The following is a 24,911-nucleotide window of genomic DNA, read 5'->3' as shown; positions in this document are numbered from 1 at the left end:
CGAGCCAATGAACCCAACTCCAGCTGGGAATATATTTGTGCTGACTATTACTGATTTTTTTAATATTTGGAAATGGTTGAAATCCCTAACCAACAGCCAGCAATGGTAGCATACAGCTGGAACACCAAAAAGTTTGATTACAGATCAAGGGACAAAGTTTTTGTCCGAGTTGTTAAAGCAGCTGTGTAATGTGCTAAAGTCTACTGCACCCTCAGGCTAATGGTAGGATGGAGAGGGTACATCACACAGCCTGAAGGATGTTCTGTCATTATGTAGATGCACATCACAATGATTGGGACAGGTATTTATCTTTTGTTGTAAGCACGTATAATTCAGAAATCCATTCTCCTACGGAACTATCACCATATGAGGTAGTTTACAGGAGGTCCATTCCATTGTAGCAGCACCCTACTGAAAATGGTTTCTGGGACTGTGGATGCTTGTGGCATCTGGGAACTGAATGGTATGATACAGCAAGTGATTTAGCAAGGAGGAACAAGGCCACTATGGACAGGCACACTACATAGTTAACCAGTTTGGAACAAGAGGGTACTGAACAACACACTCGCATTATGAAGGTTGGCAATCTAAGTAACATCTACATCTACATGATTACTCTGCAATTCACATTTAAGTGCTTGGCAGAGGGTTCATCGAACCACTATCCTACTATCTCTCTACCATTCCACTCCCGAACAGCGCGCGGGAAAAACGAACACCTAAACCTTTCTGTTCGAGCTCTGATTTCTCTTATTTTATTTTGATGATCATTTCTACCTATATAGGTTGGGCTCAACAAAATATTTTCGCATTCGGAAGAGAAAGTTGGTGACTGAAATTTCGTAAATAGATCTTGCCGCGACGAAAAACGTCTTTGCTTTAATGACTTCCATCCCAACTCGTGTATCATATCTGCCACACTCTCCCCCCTATTACGTGATAATGCAAAACGAGCTGCCCTTTTTTGCACCCTTTCGATGTCCTACCCGACGGGAGGCCCTAGCCACACGGCATTTCCATTGTATAGTAGTTTCATTTAACTTCCAGTGTACCGACAGGGCATAAACTATTCCATACCTTTTCAATTTTGCTCATAGCTGCTAATCTGATGATTCAAACCCATTAACCACATAATGGTTGGTCAAAATAAAACTGACCCAAAAATAGTTGGCTCTTCATGACAAATCAAACATCAAAGAGAATAAGAAAACTACACAAAACCAGCATGGACTTAAAAAACATTGCCCAAGTGAATGATACCTTTCAGAAGTCGGACAAAATCATCATACCAGTTAGCTGTACAAGAAGGAACTAAAAGTTTGATACTTCACAATGTTCTGAGCATAAGTTAAAGCTTCCAGGCTAATCTGTATTTTGAGTTTGACTGATTGTTTCTATATGAATAGGTACTGGGATGTTGGGATCGTCAGTTTCTCTGTTTCTTCAGATGAGGGCTGTTTACGCCTGATTGGTTGGTTGGTTGAGGAATAAGGGACTAAACAGAAGGTCACAGTTCATTCAGTATTAGTGACATCCATGAAGCACACGTTATGACGATGGAAATACAAAGGAATGGTAAGACCTAGCCATCAGGTAGACCGTTCACCTGGTGCAAGTCTTTCGAGTTGACACCACTTCGCCAACTTGCGTATCGATGGGGATGAAATGACAATGATAAGGACAACACAACACCCAGTCCCTAAGCAGAGAAAATCTCCGACCTCGCTGGGAGTCTTTGCTTTAATGACTTCCATCCCAACTCGCGTATCATATCTGCCACACTCTCTCCCATATTACGTGATAATACAAAACGAGCTGCCCTTTTTTGTACCCTTTCGATGTCCACCGTCAATCCCACCTGGTAAGGCTCCCACACCGCGTAGCAATATTCTAACAGAGGACGAACGAGTGTAGTGTAAGCTGTCTCTTTAGTGGACTTGTTGCAGCTTCTAAGTGTCCTGCCAATGAAACGCAACCTTTGGCTCGCCTTCCCCACAATATTATCTATGTGGTCTTTCCAACTGAAGTTGTTCGTAATTTTAACACCCAGGTACTTAGTTGAATTGACAGCCTTGAGAATTCTACTATTTATCGAGTAATCGAATTCCAACAGATTTCTTTCGGAAATCATGTGGATCACCTCACACTTTTCGTTATTTAGCGTCAACTGCCACCTGCCACCCCATACAGCAATCTTTTCTAAATCTCTTTGCAACTGATACTGGTCTTCGGATGACCTTACTAGATGGTAAATTACAGCATCATCTGCGAACAACCTAAGAGAACTGCTCAGATTGTCACCCAGGTCATTTATATAGATCAGGAACAGCAGATGTTCCAGGACGCTTCCCTGGGGAACACCTGATATCACTTCAGTTTTACTCGATGATTTGCCTTCTATTACTACGAACTGCGACCTTCTTGACAGGAAATCACGAATCCAGTCGCACAACTGAGACGATCCCCCATAGGCCCGCAGCTTGATTAGAAGTCGCTTGTGAGGAACGGCGTCAAAAGCTTTCCGGAAATCTAGAAATACGGAATCAACTTGAGATCGCCTGTCGATAGTGGCCATTAATTCGTGTGAATAAAGAGCTAGCTGCGTTGCCCAAAAACGATGTTTTCTGAACCATGCTGATTACATACCAATAGATCGTTCCCTTCGAGGTTATTCATAATGTTTGAATACAGTATATGCTCCAAAACCCTACTGCAAACCGACGTCAATGATATAGGTCTGTAGTTCGATGGATTACTCCTAATACCCTTCTTAAACACTGGTGCGACCTGCGCAATTTTCCAATCTGTAGGTACAGATCTATCGGTGAGCGAGTGGTTGTATATGATTGCTAAGTAGGGAGCTATTGTATCAGCGTAATCTGAAAGGAACCTAATCGGTATACAATCTGGACCTGAAGACTTGCCCGTATCAAGCGATTTGAGTTGCCTCGCAACCCCTAAGGTATCTACATCTAAGAAACTCTTGCTAGCAGCTAATCGTGTTTCAAATTCCGGAATATTCCATTTGTCTTCCCTGGTGAAGGAATTTCGAAAAACTGCGTTCAATAATCCACTTTAGCGGCACAGTCGTCGATAACAGTACCATCGGCACTGCGCAGCGAAGGTATTGACTGCGTCTTGCCGCTTGTGTACTTTACGTACGACCAGAATTTCTTTGGATTTTCTACCAAATTTCAAGACAATATTTCATTGTGGAACCTATTAAAGGCATCTCGCATTGAAGTCCGTGCCAAATTTTGCACGTCTGTAAATTTTAGCCAATCTTCGGGATTTCGCGTTGTTCTGAAATTCGCATGCTTTTTCCGTTGCCTCTGCAACAGCGTTCGGAACTGTTTTGTGTACCATGGGGGATCAGTCCCATCTCTTACCAATTTATGAGGTATGAATCTCTCAATTGCTGTTGCTACTATATCTTTGAATTTGAGCCACATACCGTCTACATTTGCACAGTCAGTTCGGAAGGAATGGAGATGGCCTCTTAGGAAGGCTTCTAGTGACACTTTATCCGCTTTTTTAAATAAAATTACTTTGCGTTTGTTTCTGGTGGATTTGGAAGAAACAGTATTGAGCCTAGGTACAACGACATTGTGATCACTAATCCCTGTATCAGTCATGATGCTCTCTATTAGCTCTGGATTGATTGTGGCTAAGAGGTCAAGTGCGTTTTCACAACCATTTACAATTTGCGTGGGTTCGTGGACTAACCGCTTGAAATAATTTTTGGAGAAAGCATTTAGGACAATCTCGGAAGATGTTTTCTGCCTACCACCAGTTTTGAACAAGTATTTTTGCCAACATATCGAGGGAAGGTTGAAGTCCCCACCAACTATAACCGTATGAGTGGGGTATTTGTTTGTTATGAGACTCAAATTTTCTCTGAACTGTTCAGCAACTGTATCATCGGAGTCTGGGGGTCGGTAGAAGGAGCCAATTATTAACTTAGTTTGGCTGTTAAGTATAACCTCCACCCATACCAATTCGCACGGAGTATCTACTTTGACTTCACTACAAGATAAACCACTACTGACAGACACAAACACTCCACCACCAATTCTGCCTAATCTATCTTTCCTGAACACCGTCAGATTCCGTAAAAATTTCTGCACAACTTATTTCAGGCTAAGGATGAAAGTAACTACTGTGAACTGGGATATGAAAGTTTTACAGGCTTGGGTGGATACTTTCGATAACAGAAAGGCACCAGCAAGATTGTTGCAGCCTTTAGCTGATCGCTTGTTGGCTGTTTGGGAACTGGTAACTGAGTGCAGAAAGCAGAGGAGGAGGAGGAGGAGATTAGTATTAAATGTCACACTGAGGAGGCCATTAGAGATGGAGCAGAAGCTGAGAATAGGGAAGGAAATTGACCATACCCTTTCAGAGGGACCATCCCAGCATCTGCCTGAAGAGATCTACAGACGGAAAACCTAAATCAGGATTGCCTGATGTGGGTTTGAATTCTTGTCCTCCTGAATGTGAGTCCTGTGTGCTAACCACTGTGCCACCTTGCTAGGTGCAGGAATCAATCTTACGTGCAGCACAGTGTCAGCTGAGTCCAGCTCTGATAAGTTCTTGGTAGGTCTGCAGAAAGTGCAGAAGCAATTGCCACCAGTATTTGAATTCTTACAAGGGGACCTTCTGGGAGGTGCATCGAGTTATGAGTTCCCACTTTGCCTGCTTATGGTGTGGGTAGGCACCTATCACACCCTAAAATTGTAGGTGCCTATGTAGCCATGTTTTTGAAATATTGTCTGTTAAAGTTTGGGCAGCTCTTTATATACAGAAAAGTTTCACTATTGTGGCAAGTGAGAAAGTAGTTGAGTGGCACGCGAGCAAGACTCCCATCCAGGCAACCCTGGTTCGAGACCAGTCTATGCTACTTTTGTTTCCTTTTTGTTTTTTTCAAATGCTTGTTTTAATTTATAATTACTCATGAAAATTTTGCAGGGAATTTATTAAAAAGAATTACAAGCCTCTATAAATCAAAATTACAAATTGAATGTCACATTTTGTTTCAATCTTAACCGTAATTAAAACGTTGGCATACATAAATTTGCCTACTTACCTGAAAATTGAGAGAAGTTGTTAAACTTCTTCAAAAATAGTCATAAACCAGTGATACAAATGTTGGGACACGGTCCTAGAAAATTTTATACCTGTTGATCGTTGATGCATCGCCACGCCTAATCCTGTTTATGGTCCGTGGCCATTGGCGTTCCCCTATTTGCACCTGATATTCCTTGAATAAAGGGACTCTACTCTGTGTGTGTGTGTGTGTGTGTGTGTGTGTGTGTGTGTGTGTGTGTGTTTTGGAACAGTTATAACTGCTGAATAAACGTTTCTCGCCAGTTGACAGCTTGGCTTTGAAGTGGGCAGACGTTTATCCTTTAAAATGGAGGACAGTGCAAGTTGTTCATGAGTTTTCAGTGAGTGCAATTTTGACAATATTTAACATTTGGTGGAAGACCAAGGAGGTCTTTTGTGGGCTCCATCCAACACTGAAGAACGGCAGGAGTTAACAGACGCAATACACTGTATACGGCAGTTACTTATCAAAAACAACTTTATATTGGAATCCATGAGCTCCAGCATCAGCGAACAATCTTCATTAATCAGCAGAGAAATGTTCAAATGATTTCTAGACATGTACGGGACTATGACATTCACGGACCAAGAAGTGTAATTTTCTGACAATGAAGAGGTTGCGAGTCCAACCGACGCAAGCCACAATGAAAGTGACTCACGGAAAAGACAAAAAATAGAAATAACACCTATTTCTTCAGGTTCTAATGAAGAAGATGATAGAGATGAGTGGACTAGAATCCCATATGCAGTGAAAGTCAAGGCAGTGGAGATGGCAGAACTTCATCCAACTTGGTCATTGAAAACGTTACAAAAACATTCAACGAGATTATTGAAAAGCAAAATTCAGTTGTCAAAGTGGAAATTCCAAATCGCAGTAGGAGGGACGTGAAATGATAAACTGGAAGTAATCAATTTGTATGTTTACAACCAGTTTATTGAGGCGAGACACCAGAGAGCAGGCCTCGTAACAACACGGATGCTCCAACAGTAGGCAATGGCTGCTGCTTTTCAGTTTCTGGACGGAAATTTTGACTTCAAAGCGTCAGAATCTTGGATTCATCACTTCAAATTGATGCATGGGATATCTCAATGGCATGAAACAAAATATGTCTGAGAAAGACAAGAGAGCTTTGGGCGAGCTTCTGGAAATCGCTACAAAATATCAGCAGCAAACAAGCAATATAATCATGAGATTCAACCCTGATTATATCATAAATACAGATCAAACTGGATGTGAATATAAAATAAGCAGCTGGCGCACTTTGTCCCACAAAGGTGAAAAGTCACCGAAATTGCTGTGGGACAAATAACTGAATTGACACACTCATATACTGCGCAATATGCAATCACATTGTCTGGAAAACCGCTGCCTAAAGTATTTGTTCGCCTGCAAGAAGTGACTGGAATGTTCGGCCCCCACGAGTCCGAAAAGACATGTATGGAGAAATACCAGAATGTTCACATCATGTCGACAAAGTCCAGAAACTGCATAAACAAAGGTACAGAGAGTTTCTGGATCAAGTAATTCAACCATACATGGAAAATAATCAGTTCCTCTACATAATTGACTCTTGAGTGGGCAAACCTCCACGGACTTGCATCAAATGAAATTCAATGACGAAGATGGCCTAGCAACTTTTACTCTATCAGTGATACCACCGCCATGTACACCGTTTTGTCAGCCATGCAATGTATATTTTTATCACCAAGTAAAGAATTACATTCACCACTTCCAAAACGCTCCGTACCTATTGCAACACAATGTAGAAATTACATCCAGGGAGGACATGGTAAAAATCCATTCGCTGGTACATGATCAACTGCTGGCTCCGATATATAAAAACATGGTAAGGTACGTGAATAAAAGCATTATTTTCAATTTTCGGATAGCTTGCTTGGATTTTCAGATATACCTACAATTTCATCGTTAATACTGTTACAGATATGCCTGGCGTGCCGTGAAGCTAGATCCATCGCAAAAAGAAGTATTTCGTAACGTCAATGCAGTGACGTTTCCTGCGGACTTGAGAAAATACAGACGCGATTGCGACGAAAATGAATATGCATTTGTACAATGTTCGTGGTGTCGAAAGTACAAATGTTTTGATTGTTTTTATAACAAGTATCATCCGTCAGAAAGTACTTGTCAAAATATAGGAAATATCGATTAAGTTTCCATTAAATGAAACATATTTTTAATCCACCATTCGTTGGTATTTTTTTAAAATATTCCCTGCCTCAACGGAACAAAAGTAAAAATACAACGAAAAAACTGAACAATAATAAAATATTTCAAGAAATTACATTACAGTTAATTTCCTGTTAAAATAAAAAACCGCAAAAGATTGAAACAAAATTTGACATTCAATGTGTAATTTGTAATTCTTTTTAATCAATTCCTTGCGGAATTTTCATGATTAATTATAAATTAAAACAGGCACTTGGGGGAGGAGAAGCATAGATGGGTCTCTAGCACCAGGGTCACCTGGACTGGAGTCTCGCTCGCTTGCCACTCCAGTACTTGCTCACTTGCCACAATAATTAAACTTTTCTGTATATAAAGAGCTGCCCAAACTTTAACTGGCAATATTTCAAAAACATGGCTGCAGTGGCACCTACAATTTTAGGGTGTGATAGGTGCCTACCCACACTACAAGCAGGCAAAGTGGGAGCTCATAACTATGCCCCTCCCAGAAGGTTCAACTAACGAGGTTAGTTGAACTACACAAGTCAAGTCTACCAGTGTATTACTACAAGCAGCAGTTGAGATTAGGACAGATCCAGTACGATTGTATTAATACGATTTGCAATTAGCAACAAGTGATAGGTTCAAATGTTTCACCTTACATGCATTCCCATCAACCTGGGGAACCTTGGCGAGGTGGGGTAGGGGGGAGTTTGTCCTGGTAAATACACAGGAGATATTGCTGATTGCAGAAGAGGAATTTAGTCATGCAGTGGTGTTGCTAACCAAACTAACATTGTCAGAGGGAGAGCATTACCACCTGCCCAAGCTACATCACGTATATTGGTACTGGCACATGCGAGATGCAACTGAACTTAGCTCCAAGATGTCCAAGTGACATCCTGGAGCTGCAACCCTAATCCTAGCAAGCAGGTTTACATTGGGATTATTCTGTAAACATTACTAAAGTAGTAGTTGTGAACTGCTATGACCAAGGTAGGCTTTCAGGTGCCAAGTGTCTGAAACTGAATGGGAGTAAAATTATTAATGGGGCAGATGAACACAACAGAGCACACCCTTCACCTGCCAGCCTCTGTTACAGGGGAAACAGTTTAACATTAAGCAGACACATTTCTACTGGTCAGAGGCCATAAGCAATCATTCCAGTAAGAAATCTGACCTACTTGAATGAAATGTTGGTTCCTAACCTTACACCAGCTAATAGGCATGCAAAAGGGATGTTTTTCAGTACATCAAATGCTTTCACATGTACAGCAATATTGTGAGGAGCAGCAGCACACGATCAAGGCCATAAGTATCACAGCCACAGACACCGTGTTTGTTTTGACTGATCTGCAAAGCCTTTGTCTACCTTCGGTGGAGGGCATTTTGTCAATGCAATCCTCCAGTACATCAGATGCTGCTGAACTGGTTAGCTGTTCGTACATGAGGTGTGCAAGAAAGTGGGTATACTAATAAAAAAAGTAGTTGTATATAATTGTGATTTTGAAGACAAGGAACCTAGAATGCAGAGGGAATGTGGAACTTCGGAGCTTCCCTGCTTAATATAAACAGAAAATTGTTAATCTTTGTCATAACCATGCATGTGAAGTCTTCTGTTGCAGAATGGTCAGGGATTAAGACCACAGATCTAGGTCTTCCCAAAGAGGGGAAGTAATTAATGCCATCTGTAATTTTGCGTTTTCCTGGGTGAGCAGCAGCTCCACTGCAGAAGTATGAACTGGCCTGCTGAGTATTTACACACCACTGTGACACGAAGTAGTTGATCAGTACATGCCTGGAAGCAATGTATCGGCACACAAAGCATGCTATTCATCACTACAAATACCCTCCAATTCTAGCACTGTTATTTGCAGTTTGGAAGCACTATCCATGACACTGAGTCCATGCCAAGTATCTAGCATGCTATGGGCCAGCCATCAGCCAATACTGGTCTGGCCAGCCATCTACAGCAGACCAGCTCACAGTTATAAATGTGCACTTGTGAACTTAGAATGACATGACATGAGTCATCCCCAGGCTCCACAGCCTCAACGAACTCCTGTCTTGGAGGGTAGGAATTCACAGCCATCCACCAGTACCAGGGCAGGCTGCGTCTAACCCAGTAGCAGTGGACACGGATGAAAATTAAATGGACTTTTGCACCACTAGCACTACTCACTAACGGTCACAGTGTTAACTCATGCATGCACTGAGTGGAGTAAACAGTGTCAGCAAAGCAGGATTTTAACATCAAACAGCCATCCCACTGTTGCGACCATCTGACATCAACGGCATCGCCCGTACCACAGTTTTACTATCCACTCCTCGGCACCATCTCTTCCACAACAGCCACTCTACCACCTCTACATCACAGCAACCCCACTCATAACAGGTTGGTATAATACTAGAAGTATCTCAACTATGCTTTTACAACACTGTAGAAACGCATATTCCTACACGTATTCAGCGAGTGGAAAGGCTGGGTGTCACCTTCTTAGGTTTCTGTATCACTTCACTTTTTAGATTCCTGCGGCTTATCTACCAGGTGGCTTCAAATGTGTATATTTACTCCCACACAGACAGTAGGATGTACTCATTTCCGTCACATACTTTATATGATACTGCATTGCCAGTAACAGCTGTGGCAGCATTGGAGTATGGTCATATCTGAGCAGTGATGTGGAAACATGATATAAAGCTCCACAAACACTGCAAATGGCACCACTAAGCAAGGTACTGGTTTTAATATTTTTCCTGTGTAACCCAGGCAACACCTAAAACCAAGGGCACACTACTTCTGAAGGCTTTTTATCACCATTAGTGAACTGAAAAGGCTTCCTTAGGGGCCTTCCTGTTTAAGAGGCATTTCTTGGTGCAGTCTTTCTGATTTAGCCTCAGTACCCACAAATTGCTGCTGGCATTGAGATGTTTCTAAAACAACCAATGAATAAGGAACCTGAATTTCCATCTTTCCATGGCCAACCAAAGGCATAAAAATTAATTATCACAATAATATGAGAAGAACACCCATTAAATTTGTGTTTACTATGACTTGTCCTCTTGTATCATTTGCTGGAACAGAGGGCTTTCACAAAGCATCACAAGTGGATTCAGTTGTGTGCTGTTGCCTTCAGCTCTCCCCATGGTGTTGCTGCTTATGTTGCTTCTCTGTCCACTGACCACCTCCAGATTAATCTGTTTTCCTCTTCTGAAATGGCCCTGGGACTTTCAATTCAGGGCTTTTGATTTTACTGCCATCTGATTTTTGCACAGCATATGTCCAACCCACTTTCATTTGCTTGCTGTTATTAGTAAATCCAAAGGCTTCTTATTTATGATTCTCCAACTCTTCACTGGATATTACATTCAGCCAAAATACTCTCAAGACTGTTTGTAAGCACCAGTTTATAAAAGTCTATTTTCTTGGTGAATGATTTTGTCATCATCTGGGTTTTGTACCCATACAGCAGCACTGATTTTGCATTGCCATTAACCATTCGAAGTATTGTTCACAGGGAAATCTTATTGCTTTCCCAGATGGGATGCACTTGGATGAAAGGTGTATTTGCTTCAGACATTGTCCTTGGCTCCTCCAGTTTTGGCCACAATGCTTCCAGGATACTTAAAGTCTAACATCCTCTACATTACTTCCATTTATTTGGAACTTCCCATCAGTCACATTTAGCTGTAGATTTGGTCTTTCCCACATTTACAGTTAAGCTATCCCTCGGGGGCAATCTGGTGGAAGGATTGGGGTTTGCCAAATGCCTGGAGAACATTAGCCACTATCAGATGTAGTGCCAAAATGAAGTATGGAGAAGGTGGTGTGATGGTATGGGAGTGTTTTTCCACAGTTAGGATGTGGCCCCTTTATTGTGCTTAGGAAAATGCTAACTGTTGAAGGGTACGAACTCATTTTACAGCACTGTGTTCTGCATACAGTACAAGAACAGTTTGGAGACAAGTGATTGTATCAGCATGACAGTGCACTTTGTCATGAAGCAGCATCTGTAAGGCAATTGTTTGTGGACAAGAAAATTCCTGAAATGATCTGGCCCACCAAGAGTCCTGACCATGGAACACCTTTAGGACAAGTTAAAATGTTGACTTCACTCTAGGTCCCAGCTTCCATCACCACTATGTTCATTGGTTTCAGCTCCTTGAGGAAGAATGGGTTGTCATTCCACCACAGACATTCACACAACCTATTGACATCGCACACAGCAAAGTTCAATATAGACCGTCTTCACCCTTTGCCTTTATGACTGCTTGAAGTCCACTAGTAAGGGTCCAGATACTTTCGAACGGACAATGTGTACAAAACCAATGCCCTGTAATTAATCTTTGACACTCCAGCTTACCCTTCTCTTGTCCTCGTATGTCTCATCACTTTCTCCATCATACTTAAGAAGAAAAATGGCAGGACAACAGAACCCTGTTTTACCCCTGACTTCATGCTAATAGTTATCAGTTTTCCTTTGTGTATTACTTTGCAGGCGTATCCACTACACATTTCCTGCTTTATATTCAGAATCTTACCACTTACACCATGACATGGTTTTCCACATGCCGCTTCTTGAATCTAGCAGCGTCAAACTCTTAACACTAAATAAATTCCATAAAATGTTCAATAACTATTCAAAGTACATTAATCTAGTCTACACAGGTTTGGTTCTTACAAAAACCAGTTGGTTCTCTTTGCAGGTGGGTTTCAAGGTAGTTCATTTTATTTAAGAAGATCCATGACAACACTTTACAAGTTAAGAATAAAAACACGATCACCCTACACTTTTTGCCACTTGTCAAGCTTCCCTTCTTTGTTAAGATTTACCAAGATGCCCATATTCCATTCTTTGGGCACTACTATTTCACACTTTTTGAACAGACTGCATAACAGAATTTTCATTGAAATGATTTTTGAACACTGCCCGGCAAAGCCACACTTTGTTTAATGGCGGCTAACCACTCCCCAGTTAGGCACTGCACTCTTGATTCTTCCAGGTATTTACTATTCATCTCGTGGACTACATTTTTCCACTCTGGACAATTGGAAAATTGGGATTAACATTCTGAAGTAGTGCTAGAGGGGTACAAGTAAAGTAATTTGACTATTTGGGGGGGGGGGGGGGGGGGTAACAAGTTTGGGCATATAAATTAACTTCAGTGTGGAAAATGTTTCTTATGTGCTGAATATCTTTATTCCATTTCCTCGGCACTGTATCGTCTATATTTAATCAAATTTTGAGCAAAAATTCAATACAGAGAAGCATTGGTGTAAACCACGAAAAGTTAAGATCGAGTGTTACGGAATGTCAGATGTCTTTCACAGGCAGCACAACTAACCACATCTGCTTTTCTACAGTCCATGAAAGGAATTGTATGAACTACTTAAAAGTTTTGGGACTCATTCAACAGATGACCTAAATGTCCAAGTATACACTGATCAGGCAGAGCATTATGCCACCTACCTAATAGCTGGTATGTCCACGTTTGACACACAACAGCAGAAACTCACCATGGCATGCAAGTAATTAAGTAACACAAATGTTACTTAATTCCCATAAATTCCAGGGAGGGGGTGCGCGATGAGCTCTGACACCATGTTTTACTATCACATTCAAGATGTGTTTGCTTGGGTTCAGATCTGGTGAGTTGGGGGGCCAGCACAGCAATTTGAACTCGCCACTGTGTTTCTCTAACCACTTCATTACACTCCTGGCCTTGTGACATTTCACATTATATTGTCAAAAAACGCCACCGCTTCAGGAAACACGATTGTCATTGAGGGGTGTACATGATCCGCAACCAGTTCGTGATATTCCTTGGCTGTCATGGTGCCTTGCACTAGTTCCATTCGGCCCATAGATACGCCTGTGAATGACCCCCAGAGCATAATGGAGCCGCTGCCAGCTTGTCTGTCTCACAGTACAGGTGTCAAGGAGCTGTTCCCCTAGAAGGAAACAGATTCATGACCTCCCATTGGCATGATGAATGTATCAGGATTCATCAGACCATGCAATGCTCTGTCACTGCGCCATGTCTAGTGCCGATGTTCACATTCCCATTTTGGTCTTAGTAGCAGAAGTTGGCACATGTATGGATCATTGGCTGTGGAGGCCCATTGATAGGAGGGTTCAGTGCACTGAGGGTTCAGTGCACTGAGTGTTCACACACTTCTACCTAGCCCACCAATAAAGTCTCTGTTAGTTCTGCCACAGTTCACTGCCTGTCCTGTTTTACCAGTCTGCCCAGCCTATGATGTCCAACATCTGCAATGCGGGGTGGCCACCCAACACCATGACATCTGGACGTGGTTTCACCTTGGTTCTGCCATGTGTTGAAGACATTCACCACAGCACTCTTCTAATACCTGGCAAGTTGAGCAGTTTCCGAAATGTTCATGCCAAGTCTGGGCCATCACAATCTGCCCTCAGTCTTACACTGATAGATTACATGTTCCTCCATTCTATACATGGACAGCACACTCACTGATACTACATGCACCGGGCATGTGTCAATGTTCTGACTGATCAGTTATAGTTGCCTCAGCACAATTTGCCTGAGCACATAACTACTTGCTTAAACAACTGTCTGCAAGATATGGATTCCATCTATAAAACTCAATGCATTCACTTGCTGTTTCACTAGTTAGCCTGCTGCAGTGTATTAAAATATTGTATACATTAAACAAGCACTAGCTGGAGAAGTGTACATTACAAATAAATGAAATATTGTGCAAACATTTCTAAAATATGGAAGGGGCACTGGCATCATCATACATTGTGATTACTTCAAAACCAACAGTTACTCAGGTAGGGTAAAGTAATGAAGTATTTCAAGACAACTGGCAGCTAAGGAAATTAATATTAAAATTAATGTCAAAATATTAATTGAATTTTCTAAGATGATGCAATGAAGGGGTGGACAGGGAATCAGCTCAAGCAAGGCTGGAGAAAGTATAACACAAATGCTTACAACACAAGCTTTATTTGGAGGAAAGAAAAAAAGAAACAATCCTGTAAACTTAACAGACATTGATTCACTCCAACTGCCATCACTGTTAAATACAAACTAAAAGAGTAAACAGTTGCTAAATGTAACATCAAGTTAATATCTTTTTTTCAGATCTAGAACAGTTCACTATTATACTCTTCCTGAAACTGATTATAAACATAATATGGAATGGGGTGTCCTCGACTGTCTCCATTTCCAGGGATTTTTCATTTTTGTAATCCAGATTCAAGATTACAAGAAAAATCTTTAATTCAACTTGTGTTGTACAAAGTACTACAGTATTTATAAAATAAACTTGCTTAAACAGGCATTATGCCTATGCTAATGAGTACCTGTTGGCTGAAATATCAGACATCTGCCTCCCAAGGTTAGCTTGGCCCTGAAACAAATTAAAAATGAGAATCAAAGCATTATCACAGAATTAAGTCACACTCATACACCACACACACTCCTTTCAACCTTTCAACTGAGTAATGCAAATGACATTTAAGTTCAACATTTATCCAGTAAATGGTGAGAGAGAGAGAGAGAGAGAGAGAGAGAGAGAGAGAGAGAGACTGTGTGTGTGTGTGTGTGTGTGTGTGTGTGTGTGTGTGTGTGTGTCCTGACTCCCAATAGTGGGTATCAACAAAAAGTACCCACTTGTTTCCACATCAGTGAGGAAATACAGAGTATCTGTCTACCAGAACTGAAATGTTTGCAATAATGCTCTGTTGCTCAACCCCTGTTCAACTGTATCTGCTGTCTTGTGGACCATGCGCAAATTTCCTCGAATATGCCAAACTGAAGCTTCCTTTTGCTACAAAAGCATAGTAACAAGTTATCTTGTGTAACGAATGCCTTTCAATATGGACTACACAGATGTTTAAGTACTAGGAAAGAGATGTAAAACATGCTATCATTTCCAGAAAACACCTGGCACAATATCTGTGGTTTCGCAGAGTACAATGGAGAAAAGAGAAGCAGTTTTAAGAGTATCAAACCCTCAGATGGGAAACCAGAAGAAAGTTAAGAACAGAAAGCTCAATGGAAGAAAGAATATATAGAAAGTTGAGTAAACAAGGGAAATGAACATGAAGATAATATAATTGAAAGGAAAGAGGAAACTGTAAAAGATTAGATTGGGGGATATGACATTACAAGAAGAATTTTCCAGAGCACCAGGAGCCCAAATTCAAAACAAGGCCCCTGGAGTCGATGACATTCTTTCATGATCATTGAGACTCTTTGGAGATCCAACCATGACAAAACTATTCCACTTAGTGTGTAAGATTAGGATGGTTCTTGAAGTAACTGCTGTTCCAGAATGGTGCTAGTGTTTCTGTGCAGAGTGCCACTGTTTTAACATCTGCACACTGATTCAGTATGAATCCAGCTGTGAAAGTATGAACCTCTTTCTTTCAAGTAATCACGTGTTATAATCTTCAAACATGAGCACTATAATAAAAAATCCTGCACAAATCCAAGTGCGAGCAGTAATAAGAATTCTTTTGGCACCAAACGTTTCAACAGCACACTTTCATTGTCAAATGTGTACTGTGTATGGTCCGAACGTCATTAGTAGTGGCGATGTGCGGCAATGGTTCTGATTTTCTATAAGTAGCAGAACCAACATTCATGATGAAGAGAGGAGTCTAAGGCCTTCTGTTTTAACTAATGATCCCATCAAGAAAACTCTTGAAATAGTCCATGAAAATTGAAGATTAATCATTTCTCTTTTCATCTCTTCACTCACATGAAGTTGTTTGCATTACAGCACTCCGGTGATAACGACAAACTTCAAAATGCCATGAAAGATTGGTTATGGTTCCAGGCAGAAGCATTTTACAAAGAAGGAATCTGAATTAGTGAAACATTATGACAAATGCTTTAAATTAAATGGTGACTATGCTGAAAGATGGGGAAAAAAACCTGTTAGTTTCAAGAAGTATATGATAAAAAAATTTCTAGACAAGTTTTTTAATTACAGCCAAATGGAGGCTACTTTCCAGACCGCTCTTGTATATTAGAAAGGAGCAATACCATCAGACTCCAAGCAGAATGTAAGAACTCTTATCAAAACCAGACTGTAGCTGTAGGAATTTAAGGACATGGAAGGGAAGTAGTAGTGCAGGAAAGATTGAGACAGTGTTGTAGGCTATCCAATGTTATTCATTCAACCAGCACATCAAGCAAACTATGAAGGAAACCAAGCAGGAGTTTGGAAATGGAATTAAAGTTCAGGGAGAAGAACTAAGGACTTTGAGGTTTGCCAATGACAATGTAATTCAATCAGAGACTGCAAAGGACTTAAGAGCAGTTGAAGGGAATGGCCGGTGTCTTGAAAAGAGGGTATAAGATATCAACAAAAGCCAAACAAGGCTAATGGAATGCAGCCTAATTAAATCTGGTGATGCTCAGGGAATTAGATTAGAGAATCAAACAGTAAAGATAATAGACAAATATTATTTGGGAAGCAAAATACCTGGTGATGGCTCAGGTACAGAGAATATAAAATTTAGATTTGCATCAGCAAGAAATTCATTTCCGAAAAAATAGAAATTTGCTAATATCAAATATAGATTGTGTTAGGAAGCTTTGTTTGAAGGTATCTGAAGTATAGTCATGGAGGGAAGTAAAAGAGGGAGGATAAACAACTTTGACAAGATAAGAAGAGAAACTTCTGAAATGTGATGCCACAGAAGAATGCTGAAGATTTAGATTGTTAGACTTAATTACTAATGAGGTGATGCTGAATCTAATTTGGGAAAAGACATTTAAGCCGCAACTTGCAAAGAAAAAGGAACCAGCTGGTAGGACACATTGTGAGGCATCAATGTAGCATCAATTTGGTAATGAAGGGAAATGTGAGAGGGAGAGACAATAGTTGTAGATGGGGGACCAAGGAACAGTTACAATAAGCAAGTTAAAATGGATGTCAGTTGCAGTAGTTATGCAAGGGTGAAGACGCTTGCAACCAACAGACTATCATGGAAAGCTGTATAAAACCAGTCTTCAGAATTAATACCACCACCACCACCACCACCACCACCACCACCACCACCACCACGTAGGCACTCAACAACCATTAGACCATGAAATTTACATAGCTCAAAGAGTTACCCTTTCCATAAAAGATTCTGGCAGCTCGGATCAGGTGCAACTTATATTGCACAGCATTTTCAAGATTCTTACTCTAGTACAGAAATAAAATTATGTAGCTTTCCAACTACCTGAAAGACCATTTGCAGGGCACATTCTAAACCTGTGATTCATAGGCCAGCACCCCCATTCCTCCCCCAGTGTGTTTAACATAAAATACTGACTTTGAGTAAGCAATATTATTTCACAGTTCTGCACACTTACATCATTTGCTTTCTTTAGTTAGTAACAGTCATGCAATCAATGCACAGGTTGATTTAACCTTAATTTGCAAGGCAATCCTATTTGTAGGTGGTATGCTATAGCCTTCAAGCTGAACTGGTTCACATAGCCAATTTTAGAAGGACGTAAAGTCTACAGTTAAATTCAAAATGTTGTGATTCACTTCTGACAATGGTTTATATATGAGAGAGAAGAAAATATGACTAAGATAAAACTACCGGTTTGTACTCAAATATTCAGACACAAATTTAGTTCATATGTGGCCTACATTTTAATTGCACTACCTTGAAGATTTAGCAGTTTTCTCATATTTAAGTGGATCCACTGTGTATGGTAATTATATCCTATTGAAATGGTTCAAATTGTGTGTGTATCACGTATACTGGTTGTACTATCTTACTGAATTTCAATTAATTAAAATATGAGTATTACTGCACTGAGGCAGGTGTGCTCTACCTCTAGTGACGGAACAGATGTAGGTACATGTCTTTTGAGACACTTTCATAAATAATTACACTAGTTTTACTTTTCATCACTCCATTAAAATTACCAAAAATCACTGGATTTAATGGAATAAAAAAGAAGAATACTGCTAAAGCTACAATTACATACAACACGTTACACTTTTTCGTTATAAATATAATGTTTAAAAACATTGTCTCGGTTTTAAAAATTCAGACACTAACTTGTCACTTCTCATTCCTTACACAGAAAATGCTGTTAGTTCTACACAAATAAGTTATTCAGAGGGGACTGACTAATTCATTTACAAAGTTTTCTTACCTCAGCTGTAGTTAGTTTTGCTTTGTTCTGCTGAATGTGATCCACAAATGACTTTCCTTTTGCCATTACAAGATAGCCACACCGTGGGAACCAAACTGCATGCTGAATCCATGGGTCATCATGCTCTTCCCAGTACCTCAAACCCTTTCCGCAGTGGAAGCAAACAGTCTGATCACCTTTACCTGTACAAATTTGGCACCGTTTACAATTATATTTCATAGAAATTTTGTTGTTTCCAGATTTCTGTTCCTTTTTTCACCAACCAAAACAGATGCAAGTAACTGAACTCAACAGACATATACACTATGTGTCTAGTGTTAGCTTTAAGAAATATCAACTGTGAAAAAACATTTTACATGCCCTACAGTAAAATGGATATTCAAACAATACAGAACCAGCTATCATTACTAGGTGTACATGGAAAATGACTGACTGCCATGATAACTATGTTGTCAGGAAAACAGATATGACTCATCTACTAGAATTTAAGTACGAGAACAGAACCATACCTAAACAAACATGAGAACACACTACACCGACTGTAAATTATGCCCCACAACTAGGTACCAGAAAAATTAACATTTGCGATAAATGTGAATTCTTGCACAGATTGCAAAATTACCTAATATTATTTTGAAGGAAATTTTATCCAGGTTAACTATTTGATCAGCAATAATTACTGATATTTTTATTTTCTGCCTATAAATATCTACAAAGTAATCCATTTTTGGGTACTGGTATTTTTCAATATCTGGCAATGCCCAATTTGGAAAGAGAATATGAGTAACAAAGTGTTTGAAAAGGAAAGGCACAATCGTGCATAAAAGCTTCAGTGCCCTAACGAGTTGTGCAGTGGTACCAGGTCAACAAACAGGCAGGCCACATTATGGTATTCACAAGACATATGTCCCATGTGGAAAAACATGACAATGTGAGACAGTTTTGAAGAACGAAGACGTACACAAACAAGACTGTCGACAAGGTACCTGATGCGGACAACAGAACCTATAGAAATGTACAAGGACATGCTGGAAAGTACTGCCTCTGAATGTAAGTAAACGCTTACAGCTTTTTAAATAAAACAAATGTTATTAATGTTCTACATCTTTATTCTTCACATCTACCTATTTGCAGCCCCCCTGTCAACGGAGGGCTCTGAATTGTGGCATGCAACATGGCCATGTGCTACTGAACTACGTCAGTGGGGGGAGAAACAGCATACATACTGTAATCAAATTTTAAGAGTTCGTTCACATATGGAGCACCCTCTCCTTCAGCACAACAATGCTAGACCACAAACGAGTGTTGCGACATTTGCAACAACCTGACGCCTTGCATTCACTGTCCCGATCATCCTCCATACAGTCCTCATTTGCCTCTATCTTTCTTCCATCTGTTTACAAAACTTAATGAACACCTAGGACTTCACTTTGTGATGAAGTGGTGCTAGCAGAGGTGAAGTTATGGCTCCATCAACAAAGTCGAAGATTCTATAGTGACAGTATCAACAAACTGGTCTCTTGTTGGTAGAAAGATGTTCGTTACCAGGGTGACTATGCAGAGAAATAAATATGCAGACATGAAAAATGAAGATGCATAATGTTAACATTTGTTTTCTTTATAAAGGTTTAAGTTTTTTTCGCAGAAAAAATTCACAAGCATTTCTTTTCAGCATTTCCTCTTAAATATATTTAATGGTATTGCTGTCTAGTTGCTACCAATGTTATGAAACTTTAAAGGTAGTCATTGCTGATCATCTATTCCATGGGCACTGTTGGTCACATAAGCTCAGTTTGGTTAGCAAATGCTGGGTAACAGCTATGTCTGATTTAAATGAAGCTGTGAGTGGTTAAGTCTGCTTTCTTAAACACCAGGAAGTGTAAATATAAATACATTCAGTACTTAAAGTATTCAAACGAAAGGACACCAATCTTAAGTGTGTGTGTGTGTGGGGGGGGGGGGGGGGGCAGCAGCTTTAGCACACATATTTAATCCCAGAAATGTCATTTTCAACTGTGTGAAAGAACCTCTAATTGAGACACTTCTGTGTTTCCCAAAAGTAACAAGATATACGTGGTCTAGTGGATATGAGAATTTTCAAAACCTTGTTGACAAGCAGCTAAGGGAAACGTCAAAGTAATAACTGTTTTTAACATCATTCAGATTAAGATGTACATGAAAAGAGGAGCAGGAAGTCTGTGGGGGAGGAGGAGGGGGGGGAGGAGAGAGGAAATTGTTGGGGGCCGGATGGTAGGGGCGGGGGGGGGAGGGGGGCCTGATGGCAGGGGGGGGAGGGGGGCCGGATGGCAGGGGGGGAGGGGGGCCGGATGGCAGGGGGGGGAGGGGGGCCGGATGGCAGGGGGGGGAGGGGGGCCGGATGGCAGGGGGGGGAGGGGGGCCGGATGGCAGGGGGGGGAGGGGGGCCGGATGGCAGGGGGGGGAGGGGGGCCGGATGGCAGGGGGGGAGGGGGGCCGGATGGCAGGGGGGGGAGGGGGGCCGGATGGCAGGGGGGGGAGGGGGGCCGGATGGCAGGGGGGGGAGGGGGGCCGGATGGCAGGGGGGGGAGGGGGGCCGGATGGCAGGGGGGGAGGGGGGCCGGATGGCAGGGGGGGAGGGGGGCCGGATGGCAGGGGGGAGGGGGGCCGGATGGCAGGGGGGGGAGGGGGGCCGGATGGCAGGGGGGGGAGGGGGGCCAGATGGCGGGGGGGGGAGGGGGGCCGGATGGCAGGGGGGGGAGGGGGGCCGGATGGCAGGGGGGGGGAGGGGGGCCGGATGGCAGGGGGGGAGGGGGGCCGGATGGCAGGGGGGGGAGGGGGGCCGGATGGCAGGGGGGGAGGGGGGCCGGATGGCAGGGGGGGAGGGGGGCCGGATGGCAGGGGGGGGAGGGGGGCCGGATGGCAGGGGGGGAGGGGGGCCGGATGGCAGGGGGGGAGGGGGGCCGGATGGCAGGGGGGGGAGGGGGGCCGGATGGCAGGGGGGGGAGGGGGGCCGGATGGCGGGGGGGGGGGAGGGGGGCCGGATGGCAGGGGGGAGGGGGGCCGGATGGCGGGGGGGGGGGAGGGGGGCCGGATGGCAGGGGGGGGGAGGGGGGCCGGATGGCAGGGGGGGAGGGGGGCCGGATGGCAGGGGGGGAGGGGGGCCGGATGGCAGGGGGGGGGGAGGGGGGCCGGATGGCAGGGGGGGGGGAGGGGGGCCGGATGGCAGGGGGGGGAGGGGGGCCGGATGGCAGGGGGGGGGAGGGGGGCCGGATGGCAGGGGGGGGGAGGGGGGCCGGATGGCAGGGGGGGGGAGGGGGGCCGGATGGCAGGGGGGGGGAGGGGGGCCGGATGGCAGGGGGGGGGAGGGGGGCCGGATGGCAGGGGGGGGGAGGGGGGCCGGATGGCAGGGGGGGGAGGGGGGCCGGATGGCAGGGGGGGGGAGGGGGGCCGGATGGCAGGGGGGGGAGGGGGGCCGGATGGCAGGGGGGGAGGGGGGCCGGATGGCAGGGGGGGGAGGGGGGCCGGATGGCAGGGGGGGGGAGGGGGGCCGGATGGCAGGGGGGGGGAGGGGGGCCGGATGGCAGGGGGGGGGAGGGGGGCCGGATGGCAGGGGGGGGGAGGGGGGCCGGATGGCAGGGGGGGGAGGGGGGCCGGATGGCAGGGGGGGGGAGGGGGGCCGGATGGCAGGGGGGGGGAGGGGGGCCGGATGGCAGGGGGGGGGGAGGGGGGCCGGATGGCAGGGGGGGGAGGGGGGCCGGATGGCAGGGGGGGGGAGGGGGGCCGGATGGCAGGGGGGGGGAGGGGGGCCGGATGGCAGGGGGGGGAGGGGGGCCGGATGGCAGGGGGGGGGGAGGGGGGCCGGATGGCAGGGGGGGGGAGGGGGGCCGGATGGCAGGGGGGGGGAGGGGGGCCGGATGGCAGGGGGGGGGGAGGGGGGCCGGATGGCAGGGGGGGGGAGGGGGGCCGGATGGCAGGGGGGGGGAGGGGGGCCGGATGGCAGGGGGGGGAGGGTTTTTTTTTTTTGTAGGGTTTAAGGGCGCTCAACTGCTGAGGTCATTAGCGCCCAGTCACTGGTGTTAGAGCACAAGGAACCTGCTAAAACTCAAGGGGATGGGGGGACATCAAAAGGACCTGACAAAGATGCAGATGAAATAAGTAAAAAGGTTAAATGTCTTTGGTCAAGCCAGTTAAAGTTATAAAACGCAGAAGACGAGCAGCTGCTCGAGCGTCATCAGCTAAAACATCCGGTAAGGTAGATGGCAGGGACAGGACAACACGAAATTGACTAAAACGGGGACACGACAATAAAACATGGCGCACCGTTAATGCCTGACCACAAGGGCACTGCGGGGCTGGGTCACCAGAGAGCAGGTAGCGGTGGCTAAACCGGCAATGCCCAATCCGCAACCTGGTCAGAAGGACCTCCTCGCGCCGAGATGGGCGGGAGGAAGTTGTCCAAGCAGTTGGGAGCGGTTTTACTGCTTGGAGCTTGTTTCCTTGGAGGGATGACCAAGCATCCCACCACAAGGACACAAGCCTCTTACATACATCCCCACAAACGTCAGATGACGGGACACAATGGGAGGCTGGCCGAGGCTGGAGGACTGCAGCCTTGGCTGCAGCATCCGCAGCCTCATTCCCAGGCACTCCCACATGTCCGGGGACCCACAGAAAGCTGACAGAACCGCCATTATCAGCGAAACAATGGAGGGACTGCTGTATTCGTTGAATCAAGGGATGGACCGGATCCGGAGCCCCAAGGCTCTGAAGAGCACTGAGTGAGTCAGTGCCGAGGACATACGATGAATGGCGGTGGCGGCGGGCATACTGAATGGCCTGATGGAGAGCAAAAAGCTCGGCCATAAAGCTGGAACATTGGTCAAGGAGCCGGTATTTAAAGGTGGCGGTCCCGACGACAAAGGCACAGCCGACACCATCGTCAGTTTTGGAGCCATCGGTGTAAATAAAGGTGTGACCAGCAAGTCGAGCACGAAGTTCGACAAACCGTGAGCAATACACTGCAGCCGGAGTACCCTCCTTCGGGAGTGAGCTGAGGTCGAGATAAATACGAACCGGAGCCTGGAGCCAAGGTGGTGTCGGGCTCTCACCCTCTCTGAAGGTGGTAGGGAGGGCAAAATCCAATTGTCGAAGCAGGCGACGGAAGCGGACTCCGGGGGGCAGCAGGGCAGACACATATAACCCGTACTGACGGTCGAGAGAATCGGCGAAGAAGGACTTGTAAGAGGGGTGTTCGGGCATAGACAACAGCCGGCAGGCATACCGACACAGCAGTATGTCGCGCCGGTAGGTCAACGGTAACTCGGCAGCTTCAGCGTAAAGACTCTCGACAGGACTAGTGTAGAAGGCTCCGGTCGCAAGACGTATCCCCCGATGGTGGATGGAGTTGAGCCGGCGTAAGAGGGATGGCCGAGCGGACGAGTAGACGAAGCTCCCATAATCCAGCTTCGATCGGACTATGGACCGATACAAGCGAAGCAGGACAGTGCGATCCGCTCCCCAAGATGAACCGCTAAGAACTCTGAGGACATTAAGGGAACGTGTACAACGGGCCGCCAAATAAGAGACATGTGGAGACCAACACAGTTTCCGGTCCAACGTGAGCCCTAGAAACTTAGTTGTGTCCACGAATGGGAGAACAACGGGACCGAGATGTAAGGATGGCGGAAGGAACGCTTTATATCGCCAAAAGTTGATACAAACCGTCTTCTCTTCAGAGAACCGGAAGCCATTTGCCACGCTCCATGAGTAGAGGCTGTCTAGACAACGCTGAAGGCAGTGCTCCAGGAGGCATGTTCTCTGGGCACTGCAGTAGATCGCGAAGTCATCGACAAAGAGAGAGCCTGAGACATTAGGCGGAATGCAATCCATAATTGGATTGATCGCGATGGCAAAAAGGGCTACGCTCAAGACGGAGCCCTGAGGCACTCCGTTCTCCTGGAGGAAGACGTCTGACAATACGGAACCCACACGTACCCTAAACTTTCGATCCGTTAAAAAGGAATCAATAAAAAGGGGCAGGCGACCGCGTAGGCCCCACTTGTGCATAGTGCGGAGGATACCTCCTCTCCAACAGGTATCATAAGCCTTCTCCAAGTCGAAGAACACGGCTACCGTTTGGCGCCTTCGCAAAAAGTTGTTCATGATGAATGTCGACAAGGTCACAAGGTGGTCAACAGCGGAGCGGCGGCGACGAAAGCCGCATTGGACATTAGTAAGTAGTCGTCGAGATTCAAGAATCCAAACTAACCGAGCATTAACCATGCGCTCCATCACCTTACAGACACAGCTTGTAAGAGAAATGGGGCGGTAACTGGAAAGAAGGTGTCTATCCTTCCCGGGTTTGGGTATAGGAACAACAACGGCGTCACGCCAACGCATGGGGACCTGACCTTCGGTCCAGACGCGATTGTAGGTACGAAGAAGGAAGCTTTTGCCCGCCGGAGAAAGGTGTGCCAGCATC

At 44.7% G+C, this 24,911-nt stretch overlaps 1 protein-coding gene across 1 annotated transcript in view; it reads right to left on the bottom strand.

Annotated features, from left to right (window-relative positions):
• The window catches only part of LOC124556515 (baculoviral IAP repeat-containing protein 7-like), a 104,003-nt gene that overhangs the window by 32,390 nt on the left and 46,702 nt on the right, over nt 1-24,911 (bottom strand). Inside the window, exons 4-5 of the mRNA XM_047130470.1 lie at nt 18,452-18,633; nt 14,638-14,684 (exon numbers count right to left, since the gene is read on the bottom strand). Of these exons, the coding sequence (XP_046986426.1) occupies nt 14,638-14,684; nt 18,452-18,633 (229 nt within the window). The remainder of the gene's footprint in view (nt 1-14,637; nt 14,685-18,451; nt 18,634-24,911) is intronic.

The sequence above is a fragment of the Schistocerca americana genome, chromosome X (genome assembly GCF_021461395.2).
Source record: "Schistocerca americana isolate TAMUIC-IGC-003095 chromosome X, iqSchAmer2.1, whole genome shotgun sequence".
Lineage (NCBI taxonomy): Eukaryota > Metazoa > Arthropoda > Insecta > Orthoptera > Acrididae > Schistocerca > Schistocerca americana.
Note: the sequence above shows the minus strand (reverse complement) of the source record. Positions and strands in the feature narration are given on the sequence as shown.